Raw genomic sequence first — 21,746 nt, 5'->3', positions numbered from 1 at the left:
CCATCTATCCATTTTTGAGAATTCCCCACTACTTTCTAATACAGACCACCTGTAGAGTTCAGGCCAATCTCTTGCCTGTCCATAACATACAACTCTGTTCTCTAAATTCTTCCCAGATTTTACCCTTTTCTGAATTCCTACAGAACTGCCCAAGTTCTTTTTGGCACCTTTTACATAACTCTTGTGCTATTGCTCACTTATTCTATGTTTACTTAGAATGATGCATTGGAGAAACAAATTATTTGGTTTGTCTCACAGATGCGACAGGTACACAATGAGTGAGTGAGTGATTTTACTTCTAAACAGAGGAACACAGTGTGCGTGTGTGTGTGTGTATGTGTGTGCGTATGTGTGTGCGTGTGCATGCACTTGTATATGTGTGGACATGGACTTTTGTACACATTTATTTCATCTTTTTCTTTTTACAAATTTAATGTGTTTTTGTTCTTACTCATTTACCTTTGTAAAATTATGGAACCCTCACTTGTTAACGATATTATCATATCAGCTTTTGGTGAGTTAAATGAGCATGGAGGAAATGAATCATAAGAGCGATTTAAAGTATTGACATTAATACCTTTTTTAGCATTTCATGTTATATAACTCTTACATCCCTTTAGGGACTACTTAGAGATAAACATGAATCATTGACATTTTATTACATTAAATGAACTGAATTCGTTTTCCTATACTTAATAAGAATATAGTTTAGGGGACCTGTTTTTGCTTTTGATTTTCTAGGACAGAAAGTGGCATAATTACATGGGCCTGCATTCCTGCCTCATGCATTTATCCCGTCTGTCAAGTGTTGAATGAGTGAAAAAACTGGGAGCTGCAGTGCTTACTACCTACCATCTTCTATATGACATATGGCTTCCTCTTAAAGTCTCATTATTTCCTTGAGACTTTTGTAGAGATATACTGAAGGATGTTAGGCTGCACCTCAGTAGGATCTCATCAGAGAAATTTAACTTAATATGCTTCAGTTTGGTTTCTCAGCTCTATAGGTACAGGTGCTTTGGGAGTAACTAGTCTGTGGGGAAATTGGCACACCAAGCATCACACACAGTTAATTGTTCTTTATTAGTTAACTAATATATTTATAAATTATGAAAAATACTTGAGAACTAAGAACTAGGGCTGGTCATATATGAAATACATACATCTCTTGATGAGAAAATAAGTAACTATAAATGGGATGATAATTTTGCAGTATCTCAGATAAAATAATGAGGATCCAATAAGTCTTATTGGATATTTTCACCAGGCTTTTGAAGAAACCACCATCTTACAAAGAACAAACAGTGTTGGAAATAAACCATAACTAACCCTACTGCTAAACTTTCTGGTTTTGTAACATAATCTACCTGTTCTGTTTCTTTTTTATTCTAACACAATGTGTTTTACCAGGAAATATATTAGATTGGGATTGAGGTAACATTGTTCCCAATCATATCATCAACTATATTCCACTCCCTTTAACCATTCTGTGATTCTGTGCTTTGGTTTCCTCATATGTCAAAAGCCAATAATGTGTGTCCTACCTACCCTATAGGATTATTAAGATGATAAAATTTAAAAATGAATTAGGAAAACTCTTTACAAGTCAAAAGTGAAATATTTATTTTAATGGTGTCTGTGGTTGTTGCTACAAATAGTACGTTACATTATTTGAGGAATAGAAACAACCAAAGTACAGTTCTCATTTAGCTTTTAGACTAACAATATTATTCTCTGGGCTCTGCTTGCTATAGTTTCTTCCTTTTATCCTTTGGTTTCCAGTTAGCACTATTTTATTCTGCATATGTAGAGTTGTAATTTTCCTTTTTCAGAACCCAGAAATCAGATTTGCAACATTAATATTGTCCTAGATTTTCTTAAGTTGACCTAGGATTCTAGCCATTAATGTATAACATCTTTATAAGCGAAATTCCATTTATAGTTCACATTTTCACACAACCTCTTAAAGATAAACACTGCCTTGTTAAAAGTGGAGAAAATTGTTTCCTGCTAGTTTACCTCTTGTGAGGGTTGCTGGAGGTGTAAGAAGCACCAGTTTCTTCTGAATTTTCAAATAATCTGTTCTGTGTCCTGTTTTCCCCCAGAGAATATTTACCTGCTCACTGAGGAATGTATATCCCACAGCAAATCTCACATGGTTTATAGACAGAAGCTTTCCTCAAGGCGAAAGAGAAGGTAAGGAAACTCAGTGGAAGTGGATTTGGCAAACGAAGAGAGAAAGCAAAGAACAAAAGAAATTGCCATTGCCCAAGTTGATCTTGGCAATTAAGAACAATTCTCATTCCAAGAAAAACATCATCTGGCCTACCAGATGCCACTTTCAGATAGCTCATCTGATGGCTTTAATGGGATGAGGGATAACCTTTCCTAGAATGTAAGAAATACAGTTGACTTCATCAACTCACATATAAACATTAAGGTTTATTTAATTGTTAGTAAAAGCAGATCTCTTATACAAGGACAAAAAAGTTTAACTCAACATACATCTATTAATAATTTTATTTAGTTCAATTAACTTAGTACCAATGCTTTAAGTCAATAAACAAATGATTTCTGCATTTTCTTGTAAGGACCTGGGTGGATTGGTGGTAGGGGTAGATTATAGAAATTATACATAAAGAACTTGGCTTCATGACAAGGAACATGCTCACCAGGAGGATTAAAAGTTCCTGAAACAGGAACACACATTAAGACAAGCTCAGGTGAGAATGACAAAGCCATATTTTTCATAGATGATAAACATGACAGTCTCTGCTAGAACAATCTCAGGCATCCCCTGCCTGAGACAACAGCCCTTCTCCTTTCTCCTGAGTCCTTTTATCCTCAAAGCACAATATATTCTCAACAATAATTCAGTCACAGAATTCTTGCTACATTATTATTTTTTTCTTTTTTCTTTTTACTTATTTTTTATTAAAATTATTGAGGTGATATTGGTTAATAAAATCAAATAAGTTTCAAAGATAGAATTCAATAATATTTCATATGTATATTGCATTGTGTGTTTACCAGCCAAGTTAAATTTCCTTCCACCACTAAATATTTGACTCCTTTTATCTCCCCCTCCCCTCTTTTAATTGATAAAGTTAAAAGTATGTGTTGCCAAATGATTATATTGACGCACTTGATTCACTTCGAGACTACTATTGGTTTTGTTATTTTCACTTTGAAAACAGTTCACCCACAATAATGACAGGATTGAAATCCTGAAAATTTCTGTTAAAAGTCATTATCAATATGTCCTATTAAGCCCTAATTTAATGTGCCTAATTACCCTCCCAACCATAAGGCCAGACAATGCGTTCAGAATTCTACCAGCATACAACTTGCATTTAGTTATGACTCTGGCAAGTAATAACAAGTGTAGAACATTTCATGTAAAACAGCTGTGAGAGTCCAGAAAGTTATGGCCATGTATGCGATTTGAAGGTTGGACTAATAGTAGCACTTAAACAGGGTTCTCTTTCTAAAGAAGACTCACAGGACCCAAAATGGCAATGGTCATAAATCTACAGCTTATTCAGGAAAAGGATACACTGCAGCAACTCTGTTAAAGTAAGTATATGTATCACATGTACATTTACAGAAAGAGATCCAGAGAAGTTGGGCATGGACTCCTCTTTAGGGTGACCTGTGGAAAGGGAACCACCAATATGGCACAAAACATCTCAGAAACATGGAGTCCAAAATGGAGTCTCTGCTGAGGTTGTTTTATATTTTACTAGTCACTTAGTCATGTTCCTGCTGTGTACCCAGACTCAATAGCAGAGCCCTCCCAGGTTCTCACCCAGCCAGATACAATTCATCAATCTCACAATTATCAAAAAACAATGACAGCCTGCCTCCAACCTCCCTGGATCCATGGTCACAAACAAAGCAACACAAATTTCACAACTTGACCATGGATCAATGCCATGCAGAAGCTTGAGCAAAACAGTTCTGGTTAATTCCAGACCTGCTGGAACAAACCCTACTACATGGAAGCTGTGGTTTGACCACTTTAGGCTACATTACCATAAACTGAACCGTCTCCAGCCATGGCATCACTGTATGATTCACAAAATGTTGATGACAAATTTTCTTCTTATCTGTCTTGTAGAAATCTACACTACTATTGAAGAGAGAAAAAACAAAGGTGGATTTTTGGAACTGAAGTCTGTTTTGACAAGGGTGTATGGCAATAAACCAGCCCAATCGAACAACCTGACCATCTGGTGTATGGCTCTGTCTCCAGTCCCCGGAAATAAAGTGTGGAATATCTCATCCAAAAAGATCACTTTTTCCTTGGGTGAGTTGTCTATTTAATAAGGTCAGCAAGGCATGGTCGAGTCTGCCGTAAGTTCAGAACATTTCTAATTGGAAGAAATAGAATATTCATGATATCCATGATATTTTAATCTCAGAAACTCATTCACAAAACTCAAAATTATTAAATTTCAAAGTAGTAAACATCTTTTGATAAATGGGACTCTACTGAAAAGAATTTCTTCATATAAAACTTAACAATTCCTGTTTTCAAGAATTTCTGATGAATACAGCAAATTTTTTGTTCAAATTCTATTAATAACTCTTAATTAACTAGCATTTTTATTAATCTACCATGTAATGAAAATTAACACTAATATATTGATGATCAAGAGAGATTTAAAAAATCCTCAAATTCTTTCTGAATCACTAAAAACATTCAATTATATATAGCATATGTACTTAGAAATAGATAATATATGAGACATAAATACCTTGAGGACAGGGGCTGTATCATAATGATTTTAGCATCCTAGTTTGAAGCACAGAATCTGGCACGTAGAAGATGTTTATGACTTGAAAATCAATATGTAGGATCATTCTACTTATTCTAACATTTGGTTAACCAGAATGTTAACTACTTTGAACCAGATTAAATAATGTAGATTTTACCATATAAAAGATGTGAACAAATATTTCAACAAATACAGTGACAACAGATGGCCTATTAAAAAAAAAAGAAGCTTGTAATGACAACTGTCAAATATGCATATATAACAGTAAAGTAAAATCTATAAAACTTTAACAGATTTGCAAGTCATCATTAAACTCTGCAGGACTATTAACATCTTTTACCACCTTCTTATTTTCAGAAATATTATAGTCTATAACATACTCATAAAAACCAGAATAATTTATGAGGGAAAGTTTTGTTTTAAAGCCACAGTCTGCATCTTGGGTCCTTCCCAGCTCTGTCACAAATGCAGGTGATAGGTTCCTAGGATCCTTGTATGTAGAAAGGTGTATGGCTCACTGCAAATCTATTCTCCACTATTTAGAAGCCAGTGCCAATCTGATACTAGGACAATGGCACCATCCCTGTAACTCTGCATTGTCCTGCGAACTTAGAGTTAGTCATTTAGAAAATGTCATGGTTTTACAATACAACGTCTATACTCAATTTTGCCTAATTCTTTAAAAAATAAATACATCTCCTTTCTAGAAGGCTAGACATAGTTAGAGCTGCAGTCTCGGAACAGTGTAAAGGTGACTGGTTCTCATATAGATTTCCAATAGCTTTAGCAGAATCAAGGACATGCACTAAAGACCAGACAAGCTCAGATTCCTAAGGAGAACCCTATGCCCACCATGGGCAGAACTATATTTAAAAAAACAATATTTTCTGATGTTAAAACTAGGCTTTTTCTTTTCATTTTATTCATTTATTTATTTGTTTATGTTTGTTGGGCAAGGCAACCCTTGGTTGACCTCGCAGATTGCAAGGACCTTGTCAGCTTACAATCTCTTTTTTTTTTTTTTTTTAACTCCTAGCACTTGGTCTTAGGTGGTCTCCCACCCAAGTACTAACCAGGCCTGACCTGCTTAGCTTCCGAGATCAGAGAGGATCGGGCTTGTTCAGGGTGGCATGGCCATAGACAAAACTAGGCTTTTCTGTTTGTTTGTTTAAAGACAATTTTTAAGAGCAGTTTTAAGTTAACAGCAAAATTAAAAGGAACAGAGATTTTCCACGTACTCTCCCCTCACATGTGCATATTCACTCCCATTATCAACATCACTCACTAGAAAGGTACATTTTTAGCAAGGATGAAACTACATTGACACATCATAATCACCCAAAGTCTATAGTTTACCTTAGGATTCATTCTTAGCATGGTACATTTGATGAGTTTGGACAAATGTATAATGACATGTACCCATAGTATCATAGTATCAGATTATTTTTCTGCCCTAAAACTCTCTGTGCTCCACCTATTCGTCTTTTTCTCGCTTCACTCAACCCCTGGCAAGCTCTGAGCTTCTTTACTCTCTCTATATTTTGTCTTTTTGCAGCGTTATGTCAGAATCATACAGTAGGTAACATTACAGATTGGTCTCTTTCACTTGGTAATATACACTTAGGGTTCCTCCATGCCTTTTCATGGGTTGATAGTTCTTTATTTTAGTGCTGAATAATATTCCATTGTATGCATATACCACAGTTTATGTATTAATTCACTTACTGAAGGACATCTTGGTTGCTCTCAAGTTTTGGCAACTGTAAACAATCATGTGCAGGTCTTTGTGTTGGCATGAGTTTTCAACTGCTTTAGTACATGCGAAGGAGCACAGTCGCTGTTTTGTACTATAAGAGTATGTTTAGTTGTCTAAGAAATCACTTAACTGTCTTTCAAAATGGCTGTACCATTTTGCATTCCCACCAACAATGAATGAGAATTCTGTTCCTCCACAACCTTGCCAACATTTTATATTGTCAATATTCTGGATTTCAGCCATTCTAATAGTTGTGTAATGGTATTTTATCATTGTTTTAATTTGCATTTCTCTGATGACATATGATGTGGAGCATCTTTTCATATGCTTATTTGACATGTGTATATGTTCTCTGGTGAAGTATTTGTTAAAGTCTTTGGCCTATTTTTAAATCAGATAGTTTGTTTTCTTACTGTTGAATTTTGAGTTCTTTGTGTTTTGGATAATACTACTTTATCAGATAATAATACTTTATGTGTGATTTTTAAATATTACTCTCTTGGTCTATGGCTTTTCTTCTCTTTCTCTTGAACTGTGCTTAGTTTTAAGGTCAGAAAATAATAAATTTTCTTAGGGTAATATGGAAGAGCACTGATTCTGATACTCAAAGCATACCATAATTCCAATAATAAGATAGTCCTGGATCTAGTATAATTTTAGGCTCTGAGCAGATGGTTATTTTTAAATTTTCAAATGAGTCTTTATCCTTTATGATGAAATATTAAAGACAATAAATCTTGAAGAGTCCAGTGTCCTAAAATTATAGCTTATACTCTGGTCACATTCTGACATATGTCTTTGTATCATGTATCCCTATTTGTTGTAGTTCATAGGCATTTACTTCCAAACATGCTTTCTCTGCCTGTGGTAGTACTGTGGGATGCTGTATGAACTCTGGAGTAAACTTCTGATGACTTATCTAAGAGTCATTGCCTTATCAAGCTATTATTTTTGACAGATATTAAGACAAAAGTACAGAGGAAAAATTTGTCAAGTGCTAAAGCAGAGAAATTCTGAGAATATTACACAGCAAAAAGGAGTTTCAGTGAGAGAAGGAGAGAATTTTTTGCTCCTTTTTGTTCTCAAAGAAGAGTAATAATGTTAAAACGCTGCAAAGTAACAGCCCTCTGATGTGCTCCCTGTCCCACCAACCCCCAGTTTCCCAGGAAGTCTAAGTAGTTAGTAATTCTTATTCTAGAAAACTCAGAAAGGAAAAAGGATCAGTGTAAGGGTGATCAGTGGCTTATCGAGCAGTTATTTGAGTACCAAAACCTACAGATTCCTGTGATTCAACAGTAAATTTTAAGAAAAGAAAGCTCTTTCCAAAAATATCCTATCCTGCTAGCCCAGCTTATCAGAATGTCTGAAATTACAGTAATACAGAGTCAATTTTTTTTTTTGATATATACAAGCATTTATTTGTTTCTTTCTTTCTTTGTGTTTTGAGGTGAAGGGAATGTTTTGTTTTGTTTTAATCCAAACATTGAGTACAAATACCCGCTATGGTGGGGAATATCCTGGCTGTCTTCAGCCTTGACAGAGATTTGTTTATTAAATGGCTTTCCAACCATAACAGTTAAGATCAAGACCTTTGGGATAGAAAGAGAGTTAAGTTGTGCAAGTGAGTGTGTGTATGTGTCTTTTGGGGTGTAGACTGAGGATTAAAAAGGAATAACTCAATAACGGGATGAGAGGAACACTGAATATTGAAGAGGGATATGCCACACAAATCCTGTTTCATGATTTTCTTCATACCCATGACTAATCCTGGGGATCCTGAGAGTATCAATAAAGAATTTCAATATGCATATTCATCAGCCAAGGATTTTGTTAAAATGCAGATTTTGATTCAGTAAATCAGGATGGGAGTGCTAAAGAGTGCCTGAGATTCTGCATTTCTAATAAGCTCCTAAGAGAAGCCACGGACCATAATTTGAGAAGCAAGATCCTAGCAAGCCCTGGGGTTTGCTTCATTTCTAGGTGGATCAGCTACAGGCTGGTTCAAGCTCTGAGGAAGCCCTAGAATTAACCCAGCTGCCCCATGGGAGAGACACATGGTCCTTGCTCCTCATGAAAGTGCTCCTGAGGGCCCTGCCAGGACCGCTGCAGAGTGGACACACTCGGGAATGAATGCAAGTGCTTTCGACCAGCAGCTCAGCCCCTGACAACATTATGGTAAATGAAGTGGTCTGAAAACTGGATGACGTGTTTCTGCTAGTACTGCTTTTGAGTCTTGGGAAACGATTTTTTCCTATTAGGTTTTACCCTCTCCTTCTTACACTCCCTGAGTTTTGTTTTGACCAAGGCAGAGTTTCTATTTTGCAGGCTAGTCTGAAACTAAAAAGATATTTTTGGCTTCAGGTTTCATCTTGAAAGCTATGTATTACTTTTGTCAGAAAGCAAAGAGTTCATCTCAAAATGCAAATCTCAGAGTAATAACTTTCTAATGCACTTTGAGGCTGTCTGACTCAAGAATCCCTCTTGTTACAAAGATATTTGGTGATGAAATATAGCAAAATAACATCTGAAGATAAAAATATTCAATAATTGAAAAATAAATGCTTTCCATTGTGGAAATCCAGGATTGAACATAACCTATCAACATATTCTGTTCCAAGAGTTGGCATATTTTTCTGTTTTTATTTGCCAGGTAGTAAATATTTTATGTTTGTGGACCATATGGTTCCTATATCAAATACTCAGCCCTGCCATGATAGTACAAAATCAGGCATAGACAATATGTAAACAAATGGGCGTGGCTTTGTTCCAATAAAACTTTATTTACAAGCATAGATGATGAATGGGATTTGACTTGCGGGCCATAGTTTGCCAACCTCTGTTCTAATAAATCTACAAAGAAAAACACCTAAGTATTATTTTTCCAGGTCCATGCTCCAACTCATTAAGGGTATTAATTTGGAAGATGATGTTTCTTATGCACCATTAGTTAGCTATGTACTTAAAGCTGATCTTCTTTCTTTCAATATTAAGAAGGAATTTGTAGGCATTCGTTCATCCACTTGCATAAAATACAAAAGTACAAACTGAGGAGCAAAACAATTACTTCTCTTGAAGAGCATACTTGATGAATAATGAGGCCTTTGCTAGGGTAAACACTGAGGTCTATAAGCACACCACAATGATCCCTAGTCTTTATGTTTGAGGAGGTCAATTACAGGAGGTTTGGGATGGGAAAGAGTTCGAAACAGCATACTCAAAGACCAAGAAGTCATGGAGAGCATATTGTGTTTGAGAAACTGTGCTGAACTATCTCTTGTTAGATAGGGGATATGATTTGAGAAAGATGTATAAGATAATAGGCAGAATTAGAAAGTGAAGTTAAGGGATATAATAGCAGGCCAAATCATAATCGCTAAAGAGTTCAAAGTTATTTGGGATGGCACGGGAGAAGAAGCTGGTCATTTTGCTGACATATTCATTTATTCTCCATATAACTACTCTCATCCTACACCTCCTCAGAGATTAATAACAAAGAATCATTTATATGACAGCAAGTCAGAGCCAGCTGTTAGTGCCACCTACAGCCAATGGCAATAACAACACTATCAACAATGAGAATAAAACATAGATGCATCCAGATTACAAGAAGAAATTCTTTCCAATATACTATGTGATATCAAGTGACAGAAATAATACATACTTTTATCTTAAAGTAAATTACAGAGTAGAACCAATAGTATAATTTGTAATTAAATATCCAAATAATTGACATCTGGTATGTGACACAATACCCAATACCATTCTATCTAGAAAATCACAAAGTCCTCTAGTCTCAAAATTACTTAATCATATTTAATACACATGTTCTTAAAGTCAGTAGATCCTTCCGGCATTTGTAAATTGTTTTATATTTCTAGTAGGAATATTTTACAGTAAAATAATGGAGGCTTTAAGGAATTGAAACGAATATATAATATGATAAGTAAAACAATGTATTCCCCACACAGAGAGTTCAAATGTAGCCAAACAAAAATTTTATGACAAAAATAAACACTTTAGAAAGAGTATAATACCATCAATCTTAGGTTCATTGGTGTTACAACCAATTTGATAGTTGTATCATTGTTTCTACTCTTGCTGATAAAAAAAATTATGGTATTATGAATTTGTAAACTGTACGAATACTTTTCAAATAGATTTATGATTTGTAAACTGTAGGGTTACTTTTCAAATGCTTCAAAATATTAGCTGCTACTATTGTTTTATCAGGTCTTGGTTAAATGTCACTTTCTCCAGGAAGTCTTCTCTGACCTCCTAATCTTGGTTGGTACCCTTCTTTTGCATTCTCGTGGCACCCTGCACTTACACTGTAACAGCACTCAACACAGTGCTTGGCTACCTACCTATTAATCAGGCTGTATGCTCTTTAAAGATGGCTCATGTTTGCCATGCACCATAATATCCCAATACCTTGCCTATAAAAAGCCCTCAGTAATGATTTGTTAGATGAATAAACTAAGTTTTTTAGGGGGACTAAGTCAACACTTTATCTTTTTATTACAATATTTTTGTTCATTATAAATATTTCTTCCTTTCAGGCTCAGTGGCCCCTCCAACAAATCCTGCATTAAATTTTACAGAATCTACCCTTGACATTCAACCTTCTTCAGCCAACAGCATACCTCCTACAAGTAAGAATGTTTTCACACTGTTTTAATTTCCATGAGCTATTAATCCTTTAACAAAGCAGATTGATAAAGAAAAAAAATTCAGAAAATTTGTATGATCCATGGCCTTTTCTAATCTATGACATTTTAGATAAACATAGTAAGAACTATTCTCATGGTTTCTACGAGTTAGGAGTTAGCACAGCTTCCGAAGCCCCTCATTTCAAGCTGTGACAAAATCAGAGTCAACAAATATTCAGTGAGTTCAATTTTATATTTATTATTAAATAGGTTAATAAATTGACTATTCTCCCCCATAGCTGTGTTCTCAGTGAGATGTTTAAGAAATTGGTTGTAAATGAGGATCCTGTGGACCAGAGGTGAGTAGATAGTTTTAAATTTAAATTTGCTCTGGTTCAAATTAATTTAGACCAAGTTGACTGGTGAGGACTATGAATTTAGCCTCTCAGTGGCATTATTAATAGCGGAGGTCAGGCTGGGTGAGTGTTTGTATGGCAAAGCAATAGCAGAGTCTTTCAGAAGTTGGCATTGATGCAACAAATCATAAATTCCCATGTTCATGGCCTTTGTATTTAAAAAAGAACTGTGGTGGCTTTCTCTAATACACATACACAATGTACATTCTATGCAGAGAAATAAAGTTTCATTCTTATTTAATTAAAACTATTAATTTTAGCTTAAAATGAGAACTGAAAATGGAATAAAACAAAAGCAGTTGGTAGGGATGAACAATTTCTTTAACCTGTAGCCTTTGATATATAGCCTGCAGTCACTGTCACAGATTGATACCTCAGAAAATGAAGCATTTGGCAGAATGAGAAATGCCTGCAAATCTCCCATTAGAAGTTTTACATCTGATTTTTTCTAGTTCTTAAAGTTTTGTAATTTTCTTTTTTTAAGCTTCTTTTTTTTTCATTCAGCAACAAACCTTAGCAGATTACTATATTCTTCATTTAACAAATATTAGCGTATTCAAAAATAATACCTTGAATCTCTATAGTACTCTATGGATTATTTATTCATTACTGCATAACAAATTACCCCAAACTTAGCTACTTATAAGACGTATATTGTGCCAATGGTTTCTAGGGGGTCAGAAATCCAAGAGCAGCTCAGCTGGTCATATGGTTCTGGTTCTTTCATGAGGATATAGTCAAGCTGTTGGCTGGGACTTCAGTCATCTGAAGGCTTGACCAGGGCTGAGAGTCCTGCTCCCAAGCTCAAGCCTTTTGGCAGGAGGCCTCAGTGCCTCACTGTGGTGCTGTCCACAACGTGGCAGCTGGCTTCCCCCAGACCAAGTAATTCAAGAAATAGGGTGACCAAGACTAAAGACACACTGCCTTTGTATGATCTAGTCTCCAAAACTCTACATCATTTCTTTTACTTTATTCTGTCTGTTATAAGCAAGTCACTAAGTCTAGCTAATATTTGGAAGGAGGAGAATTAGGCTCTACTCTTGAAGGGGAGAGTATCAAAGAATTTGTGAAAAATTTAAGCCAGCATATCCAGTCATTTAGAAAATGTTTGCACATAAAATACAATGTACTTTGATCTTCTTTATTATGAGAGATAGTTGGAGCAAGGATTATCATTCCCAGATGGGAGCTGAGAGCCTAAATGATCACATGACTAGAAAATGGCCAAGTTAGTATTCATACCAAAATCTTCTAACTCTAAATCTAGTTCTCACCACACTGGATACCATGTTTTCTTCAACCGGTCTAAACTACTCATGAGGACAGGGAGCATATTTGTTTTTCTTCAAAGCACATACCCAGTACAATGTAGGAAAGCAAAAAAAAATATTAGTTGAATAAATGAATAAATAAAAGAATTAATGAGAATAATGTTTCTGGCACTATGTGGATATTTAATAGACTCTATGGTGTTAAAATATGATAATTTGTTCCTGCCTTCAAAAAGTTTACAATGTATTTTGAGAGAAACGACATGCATACATGAAAATGATAATTCAGAATTGTAAAGTGAAAGGTGCTGCATCTCAAGGAACGGGACAGACCAGTAAGTCTCAGGCTTTGAGCAAAGAAGGGTCCCTATGGGTTCATGGAGTCAGATATTACCTAAGAGAGTTGAAATAAGCTGAGCTTTGAAGTGTGTACTATATTTATTCGACTCATTTGAGAGCTTGGAAAACATTCTAAACAAATAGAACAAAGTAAGCAGTTGTGCATTAGCAAGGATGCTCATGGGAATTTGAGAAAATGTTAATAACTAAGCTTGGGTCAGAGGGGTGGGATTGCATAGCAGAGAAGCAGAAGCGAAGATTACAAAATGTGAAATAAAGAGAGCCTTGAACTCCAGTCTAAGGATTCTAAATGATGTCCTTTAGGAAATGGGCAGGGACCTCTCCCATTAAAATCTATATTTTAGAAAGGAAATTACATAATTCATTCATCACACATTTATTGAGCACTTGCTATGTACCAGATACACTGCTGGAGTTGCAACAGTAAATAAAAGAGAAAAAATAGCATGCCATCACAACATTTACATTCGGCCAACTAAAAGCAGATATGAATTTCTTCTAGCTGAGTTTTCTATGGGGTTAGCTGACTTATGTTACATGTATTCATCAGACTAAACACCATTCTTATTACTGTGAAGAAATTCAAGGAAAGGGAAAGGAGAGTTGTTACCCTTAAGAAGCCTACAGCCTATTACAACTCTAGTATTCAAAAAAAAAAAAAAAAAAAAAGAATGCTACCTGATCGACGATCACACTATGACGATGTAGTTGGGAAATTCCTGGAGAATCAAAAGACCTCCTTAAGATAAGTCTCACCGTGTTGGACTTCAGGATTATTTTTGAACAATTGTTCTCACTAAAGAAATTTCGGCGAAGGGACAGCAGTGTCTTTCAGAAGTTGGCATTGATGCAAACAAGTCATAAATTTGCCCTCCCCTACACCTCTCAGGGACATTTGGCAGTATCTGGGGACATTTTTGATTGCCGCAATAGGAAAGTAGCAGGGAGGGTGCTACTAGCATCTAGTACGTAGACGCCAAGGATCCTGCTAAACATTGTACAACACAGGTCAGGGTAGCCTCCACAACGAAGAATTATCTGGTCCAAAATGTCAATAGTGCTGAGGCTGAAAAACCCTGCATTACATCAGGCTCAGATGTAAGAGTAGCTATTTCTTGCTTTACAACATCTCAACCTCTGTCAAGATAGTAACAATAGATTATGTCTGGAACAATTCTCAGTCTAATTTTTTCATGTCAAAAAAATGCTAAATCAATGGCTGTTTATATTTAAATAAAATCTTATAATAATAACTGAGTTACAACTGAAAAATAAAAATTTTGTCTTGGCAAGCTGGAGGGAAATGGTGAAATCACAGGATGACTGGCTAACTCAGAAGCTGGTAGGGTTCATCTTTGCATGTTCTTTTAAGAAAGGAAATGAACAAGATAGAACATGTCATAGAAACCAGCTGAAAAAAGCTATGATTTCATTTCAAATTCTAAGATATAATGAACTATACAATTCAGTCATAATTATTCAGCTACATATTTTGCTGCAAACATCCAATTTGTATTCTTTTTTCCTTAATGAAAGGATATTTTTTAAACTAATTGTTGACTAAAATGAAAAAAATATTCTTTAACTGGGGGAGAACCTTTTAACTCATTACAAACTGCAGGAGTTACCCAGGGAAACCCAGCTCAATTCAGCCTGAACTAATTGGTATTTGCTGAGTCCCAGCTGCATTTCCTGTCCTCAGAAAAGACATGAGGCTGACAAGCTAAGTAGCGAGATGAAACAAGCCCACATGGAACAATCAGACACACCTGACAAGTCTAGGGTGACACAATGCTGGCATAACTCAGGGTTTCTCTTGCCCTAAAGAGTGCCCTGTGCCTTCTAACTACTGGCTATGAATCAGGTACAGGTTATTTATTCAACGACAAATAAAGACCGATTGCCTACGACCTATCAAGAATTTTTAAGATACTGGGATACAGTGACAAACAAGACCAGCGATGCCCCAGTTGCACAGTTTACGATTCAGCAGGGCCTGCCGCTTGCCCAGCCTCCCGTTTCACTACCCACCAGGCCACAGACACCTTCCTATTTTTAGGTCTGCGCATGACCTTTGGGCCTGATGACACTGATTTTTATATCAAGCCCTCTCCAAAAACCTGACTAATCTCCCACAATCTGGATATTTCTATTCCTGGACACTTTGAGTAACCATTGGCCAGCTCTCACACCTGATCCTTGGCAAGTGGGGGAATCAGACACTGCAGGTACAGACTGAAAGAAACAGTTGCCCAGGGTATACAGTGAAACTGCTGATTTATGAGGAAGCATGTCGGAAAGGGGCGGGGATTAAACTGGAAATTATGCCACTGGATGAGATTAGTTGAATACAAATCACAGGAGAAGCAGATCAGATCAGTTGTAGGTCTCAATATTGGGTTCTAAAATTAAGGAGTTCTCAGAGAGAGTCTGCAAAGCAGTGAGAAGACTCTGGTGAAGTGTTTGTGACAGATCTGTTTGTGACAGTTTCTGATACTTTCACTGGTCATGCCATGCCTGTCTTAAAGTGTCTGGACACCTCCATTGTTGTCTGATAGCTTCCACCTTTATCATATATATCCAGGCACCAAAGAGTAAGAAAAATAAGTGAGTGCTGGGGGTGGGGAGAGTGGAATCAGAGAAATCTGCACAAGGGATCTAGAAGGAAATATAGCTCCAAGTGGAAGAAAGATGAGAGAGGGATCTTCAGACATTGGTTTTGAGAAAAGACAAAATAAATGAGTGCGGGCCATAAGACAAGTAGGATGAGTGTTGGCAGTGCTTATTGGGGAGGGAGCAGCTTAGGTGAGGTGGAACCAGGCGAAGGTGAGCTTAAGTTAATGGACTGTGGACTTGGGCTGTGATCTGAATGTCATTGAACAGCCACTCTGACTTTTTGAGTATGTAACTAATGTGAGTAGAACAGAAGCCATGTGCATGGTAGATAGTATCAGCAAGAACAGGGAGCAACAAGACCGAAGGATACGGATTTCAAGGGATTTAAAGTGATGATATTCTGAACTAGAATACGTGTATGTGGAAATGGAGAGTACTGTAACAGGAGACTCACCAGGGTTGCTGCCTATACTTGAGAGATAAATAAAGGGTTTTTAAAAGACTATTGTACAAGGGCCTTCCATTTTTTCCTAGTATTTACCAATTGCCATGATTATATTAATAGTACTAAGCAATAATATTAACAATAATTGTTAATATTTGAGTGCCTCTGTTGTGCCTGGCACCATTCTAAACTAGTAAATGCATCACCTCATTTAATCCTCTCAACAGTACTAGTATAAGAACTATTATTATCTTAATTTTACAGATGAAGATACTGAGGCACAGAAGTTAAATAACTTATACAAAGTCATGCAGTAAGTGGAAAAGCCAGAATGAAACCCAGGTAGACTTTAGAGGCTGAGTTCTATTGCCTCAGAGAATACTGCTCAATAAGTTATCTTTAGACACTGAATAAATCCCTTCTAATGTGATACTAGTATAGTTGCTATAAAAAGGTTGACATGACAGCTGTGACTTCTTTCCCTTCTCTGAATCAATGTTTTCTGAGAAATGCAGCCTCCAAGAAAGAGGCTCACTTAGAAGGAATTAAATTATAGGTTATATTACAGTATAATTCTTATTGCCCAGCGATACATAACAGAATCCATACAAAACTACAGTTTCTCCCTTTAATCCTAGAAATTCTGATCATTGCATCTTTCTTATTACATTCATGTGGGGCACATGTTACTGATTGTTAAAGAATTTCTCATTTTTTTCCTTACTTGTCACCCATAAGTCAAAGGTAGCCTTCCTGATGACTAGTTTATTTTTGGTATTTGTTTATTCAGTTTTCTCTCCTTGGGGTGAGGTACTTCTGGGGAGTAGCTATTGTACGATGCAGTCTTCAGTTTATTTCATAATTACCGAGTGTCTACAAATGCATCACATGATGTATGATGAGCTCTGTCCTGCTTCCCCCAAGGGACTCTTGAAAACTTTCCTAGACCAGTAACACAGCAATACATGTAATAAGCACATGTTCCTCCAAACAATCTGCATCCCACGTGAAAACAAGGTCTTGTGCAGAGATTAAGACATATCTCCTTTAAGCTGGCTGGAAGGTCAATATTTCTATCTTATCTTCACATTGGGGGTTCTTGAGGCAAACTCAAATGTTTTTAAATACTGTTGATGGCCTATATTCTTTTAAGTGTAGTTCTCCAGTTAATGTTGCTTTGGGTTTAAGAGCTCTTTGTGCTTCAGGTGAATTGATGGAATACAATTACACATTTGCCAATGAGACTAGGTAGCTATACTGATAGATGATATGTTAATAGAATAGAAGGCCAGGTGAAATATTACTATTTGAGAAAATAAGTTATATTTTCAGGCTCAATTTTACATAGAAATAATGCAAAGTCTTGGATAATTGATTTTGACTAACTAAATCACTCAAGCGTTGGCGCCCTGAACTTACAAATAACTTTTACCTTTGTAGGTAGTTAAAAAAAAACTAGACTGGGTAGGTTAGCAAAAATTCATTTTCTTTACTGCATCATTCCCTGTCCAAATGAGCTCTATTGAATAATTTCTTCTTGGCCTCTAAAAGAAATTTCAGGCAGATTCCTTGGCTTTTTGGGAGTAATATTCACATAATAAATCTTGTCTGGTCTTTTTTCAGTCACAAAGCCAGACCATGTCTATAATTAAAAAGTCTTGTCAAATGTAATGTCAAGTCTACGGCCATGCTACCCTGAATGTGTCCGATCTCATCTGATCTTGGAAGCTAAGCAGGGTTGGGCCTGGTTAGTAGTTGGATGAGAGACCACCTAGGAATACCAGGTGCTGTAGGCAATTAAAGAAAAAAATGTAACGTCAAAACTCACAAAATTTAATTCAGTCCAGAACTACTCCCCCTCCTCCCTTCCCAAGTCTGCTATGGAAGCCTGGGATGTGAGATGTGTGCTTTATGTCTGCGGTGGGAGGGGAAGGGAAAGGTAGTTCACAGCTTTGTGATTTCTGGGCTTCTTCCTCTTTTTCACTCCTAGTTATTGACTTGGTCTTCTCTTTGGGGATCAAAAGGTAGGAAAAAAGGGAGGGAGGTAAGTAAAGAAAGACCTTTGTCAGTCTGGCTATAATCGAATTTAGGTGCCCTTTGGATGGGGAGAACAAAAATTGTCACCTTAACCTCACGGGACACTAGCAAATCTATGTGGCCTGGGTGCAGATCACATCTCTCCTTCAGTTTTCTGATTCTTCCCTTTGTGCAGCCCTTGAGCATCTATCTGGAGGTCTCTCCAACTTGAGTGCTTCTTTGTTTCTCTAAGTATTCTTCCTGAGTGAGAATCCTTTTTCTGGACTCCTGTTTTATCTGGGAAAATATGCACCTTGGCCTCCTATTTAGGGGCTGTGCTCCTTTTCCCCAGGATGGCCATATCTCTCTTTTCTGTGTCCATTCAGCCTTGCTGACCAAGCATGGGCTCCTAACATAGCCTCTTGCCCAACTCAGGCATTGTTCCCCCTCGTTCTAACCTCCAGGACACACAGGCCAGAAGCTCTGAGAACACTGTTGGAGGCATCACACATACTGATTTCTCACTATACTACCAAGCTATAGTAATCAAAATCATATGATGCTGGCATAAAAACAGATGCATAGACCAATGAAATGAAATACAGAGGTCAGAAATAAACCCTAGCACATATGGTCAACTAATTTCCAACGAGGATGCCGAGAGTACACGATGGGAAAGGATTGTCTCTTCAATAGATTGTGCTTGGAAAACTGAATATTTACATGCAAAAGGATAAAATCAGACCCTTTACTTACACCATACACACAGAAAAAAAACCTCAAAAGAGATTAAAGTCTTAAACATAATACTTGAAACTATAAAACTCCTAGAAAAGAAGCATAGGGCAAAAGCTCCCTGACTTTGGCCATGGCAATGACTTTTTAGATATGACACCAAAAGCTCAGGTAACAAGAGGAAAAATAAGTATACTATGTCAAACTAAAAAAAACTTCACAACAAAGAAAATAATCAATGAAATGTAAATACAACCTATGGACTGAGAGAAAACATTTGCAAGTCATATATCAGGTAAAGGATTAATGTCCAAAACATATAAGGAATTCATTCAACTCAATAGCAAAACAATAAATAACCTGTTAAAAATGGGCATATAAAAAAGGTGCTTAACATCACTAATTATTAGGTAAATTCAAATCAAAACCACAATGAGATATCACCTCACACATGTCAGAATTGTTACCATCAACAAACAAGTGTTGGCAAGGATGTGGAGAAAAGAAAACTTTCATGCACTGTTGGTGAGATTGCAAATTGGTCCAGCCACTATGGAAAACAATATGGAGGAGCCTCAAAAAATTAAAAATAGAACTACCTTATGACTCAGCAATTCCATTTCTGGATATTTATCTGAAAAAATGTAAAACATGAATTCAAAAAGATATATGCATCCCTATGCTCATTGCAGCATTATTTACAATAGCCAAGACATGAATCAACCTAAGTGTCCATTAAAAAATGACTGGAAAAAGAAGTGATACATATACTCAACAGGATATTGAGTATTCTATAAAAAAAGAATGAAATTTTATCTTTTGGGACAATATGAATGGACCTAGAGGTATTATGCTAAGTGCGAAAAGACAGAAAGAGAAATACCATATGATCTCACTTATTTGTGGAAGATAAAAACAAAATAAATGAACAAAGAAAACAGAAACAGATACAGAGAACAAACTGATGGTTGCCAGATGGGATAGGGTTTGAGGGGCTGAGTGAAAGAGGTTAGGGGATTAAGAAGTACAAATTGATAGTTACAAAATAATCACAGGAATGTAAAGTACGGAATAAGGAATATAGTCAACAATATTGTAATTACTATGTATAGTAATTACAGGTTAGTAATCAGGTTAAGTCAGTATTAGACTTATTGGGGATCACTTTGTAAGTTATATAAATATTTAACCACTATGCCGTGTACCTAACATAAGAAATAGAGTGGTTGATTAATTAACCAGTCTGTCTTTGTCTAATTTGTGTGTGTGTGTTTTAATAAAAGCAAATAATCTAGCCCAATAATTATGTGTGTTTCCACTTGCACTGGATAATGATGTTAACAACACCCACCAGAATCTTGGTCACGTGGGTGGAGAAGAGGAGTGGGGCAGTGAGGAAGGGTAAATACCTTTAAAGTTAGCCTGAAAAGCCACATGTTATATTCAATTTATTATAGATTCACTACTCTATTCTCCCTTTTGCTCACTTTGCCTCATCCAAATTCACCTCCAACATTCTGGGGTTGATCCCAGCTCAGGGCCTTTTTACTTATTCCCTCTGCCTGGAAAATTCTTCCCCCAAAAGTCCACTGGCCCACACCCTCATCTTCTCTCGATCTTTATTTAAATGTCACCTTCTCAATGTGACTTTTCATGACAATCTTATTTAAAACTGTAGCCCCCTCTATCTCACTTCCTGTCCTCTTTCCTTGCCTCATTTTTCTCTGTAGCGTCTTTTAACATCCTGTATAATTTACTTGTCTGGCTTCTCCCAAAATAACGCAAATCCCATGAGTGCAGGGGTTTTTTGTTTGTTTGGTCATACTTCTTTTTGGTGAGGGGGTAGAATCTGATTTTTCTGCTGATTCTAGCTTCATCTCTTAGAACAGTGATAACTCCTGATTATTAGTAAATGCTGATAACTCAATAAATTTGGGGGGTTGTGAAGGACATTTTTTAAAGTATAAAGGAGGGAAAGATTAACAAAGGAAAGTTTTCAGAGTGAGCAGAGGAAGGCTCCCTAAAGAAAAAGGCATCTGATCAGGGCTCAAACTCTGGGTAGTTTTATGACAGGAAGCTGAGAGGTGATAGTAGGAGAAAGGCAGAGGCAGAGGCTATAAAAGGCCTTCTATTCTGGATGGTTGTATACTATTGACCATGACTGAGCTATCTCACGGAGAAGCCCCAATTCTGATGATGCATGCTGTAGTAAGGGTAGTGATATTCTACAAGGCTACCAGAGTGGAATGAACATAGTTTTTGGTGTCAGATAGGCTGAGGATAAATTCTTGTGTCTGTCACTACTGGCTCAATAACCTGGGGCAAGTCATCTTATCTCTCTAATACTGTTTCCTTATCTTAAAAAACAGGAGCAATATTATCTAGTTTATATAGTTATGAGCATCAAATGTGAAAATGTATAAAATATATAAAGAGTCAAGTGGTCCAGTCTGAGAAGGCATGTGGTCACCAAAAAGAGTCTAGCAAACAAAATTTATTTCAAAATAAACCAAGACCTTTACTTGTATTTTTTAATTCCTTGAAGGAGAAAACAAAGACTAAATCAATATTTCTTTTCTTTTTATTACCATTTTATTTTTTATCCTCCAACTGCTCACTTGTCTCTTTTATTGGGCACATGGTAGGTCCATATTAAATGATCCTTAAAATGTAAATTATTTGGAATATACTTTAATATTTC

At 36.4% G+C, this 21,746-nt stretch overlaps 1 protein-coding gene and 1 pseudogene across 1 annotated transcript in view; both read left to right on the top strand.

The window, feature by feature from the left end:
* CD96 (CD96 molecule) overlaps positions 1-21,746 on the top strand; it is a 106,211-nt gene that overhangs the window by 37,669 nt on the left and 46,796 nt on the right. The window contains exons 6-8 of the mRNA XM_011381574.2: positions 2,106-2,196; positions 4,121-4,309; positions 11,097-11,189. Of these exons, the coding sequence (XP_011379876.1) occupies positions 2,106-2,196; positions 4,121-4,309; positions 11,097-11,189 (373 nt within the window). The remainder of the gene's footprint in view (positions 1-2,105; positions 2,197-4,120; positions 4,310-11,096; positions 11,190-21,746) is intronic.
* LOC111737153 lies at positions 17,972-18,090 on the top strand (annotated as a pseudogene).

Source organism: Pteropus vampyrus, unplaced genomic scaffold (genome assembly GCF_000151845.1).
Source record: "Pteropus vampyrus isolate Shadow unplaced genomic scaffold, Pvam_2.0 Scaffold1, whole genome shotgun sequence".
Lineage (NCBI taxonomy): Eukaryota > Metazoa > Chordata > Mammalia > Chiroptera > Pteropodidae > Pteropus > Pteropus vampyrus.
Note: the sequence above shows the minus strand (reverse complement) of the source record. Positions and strands in the feature narration are given on the sequence as shown.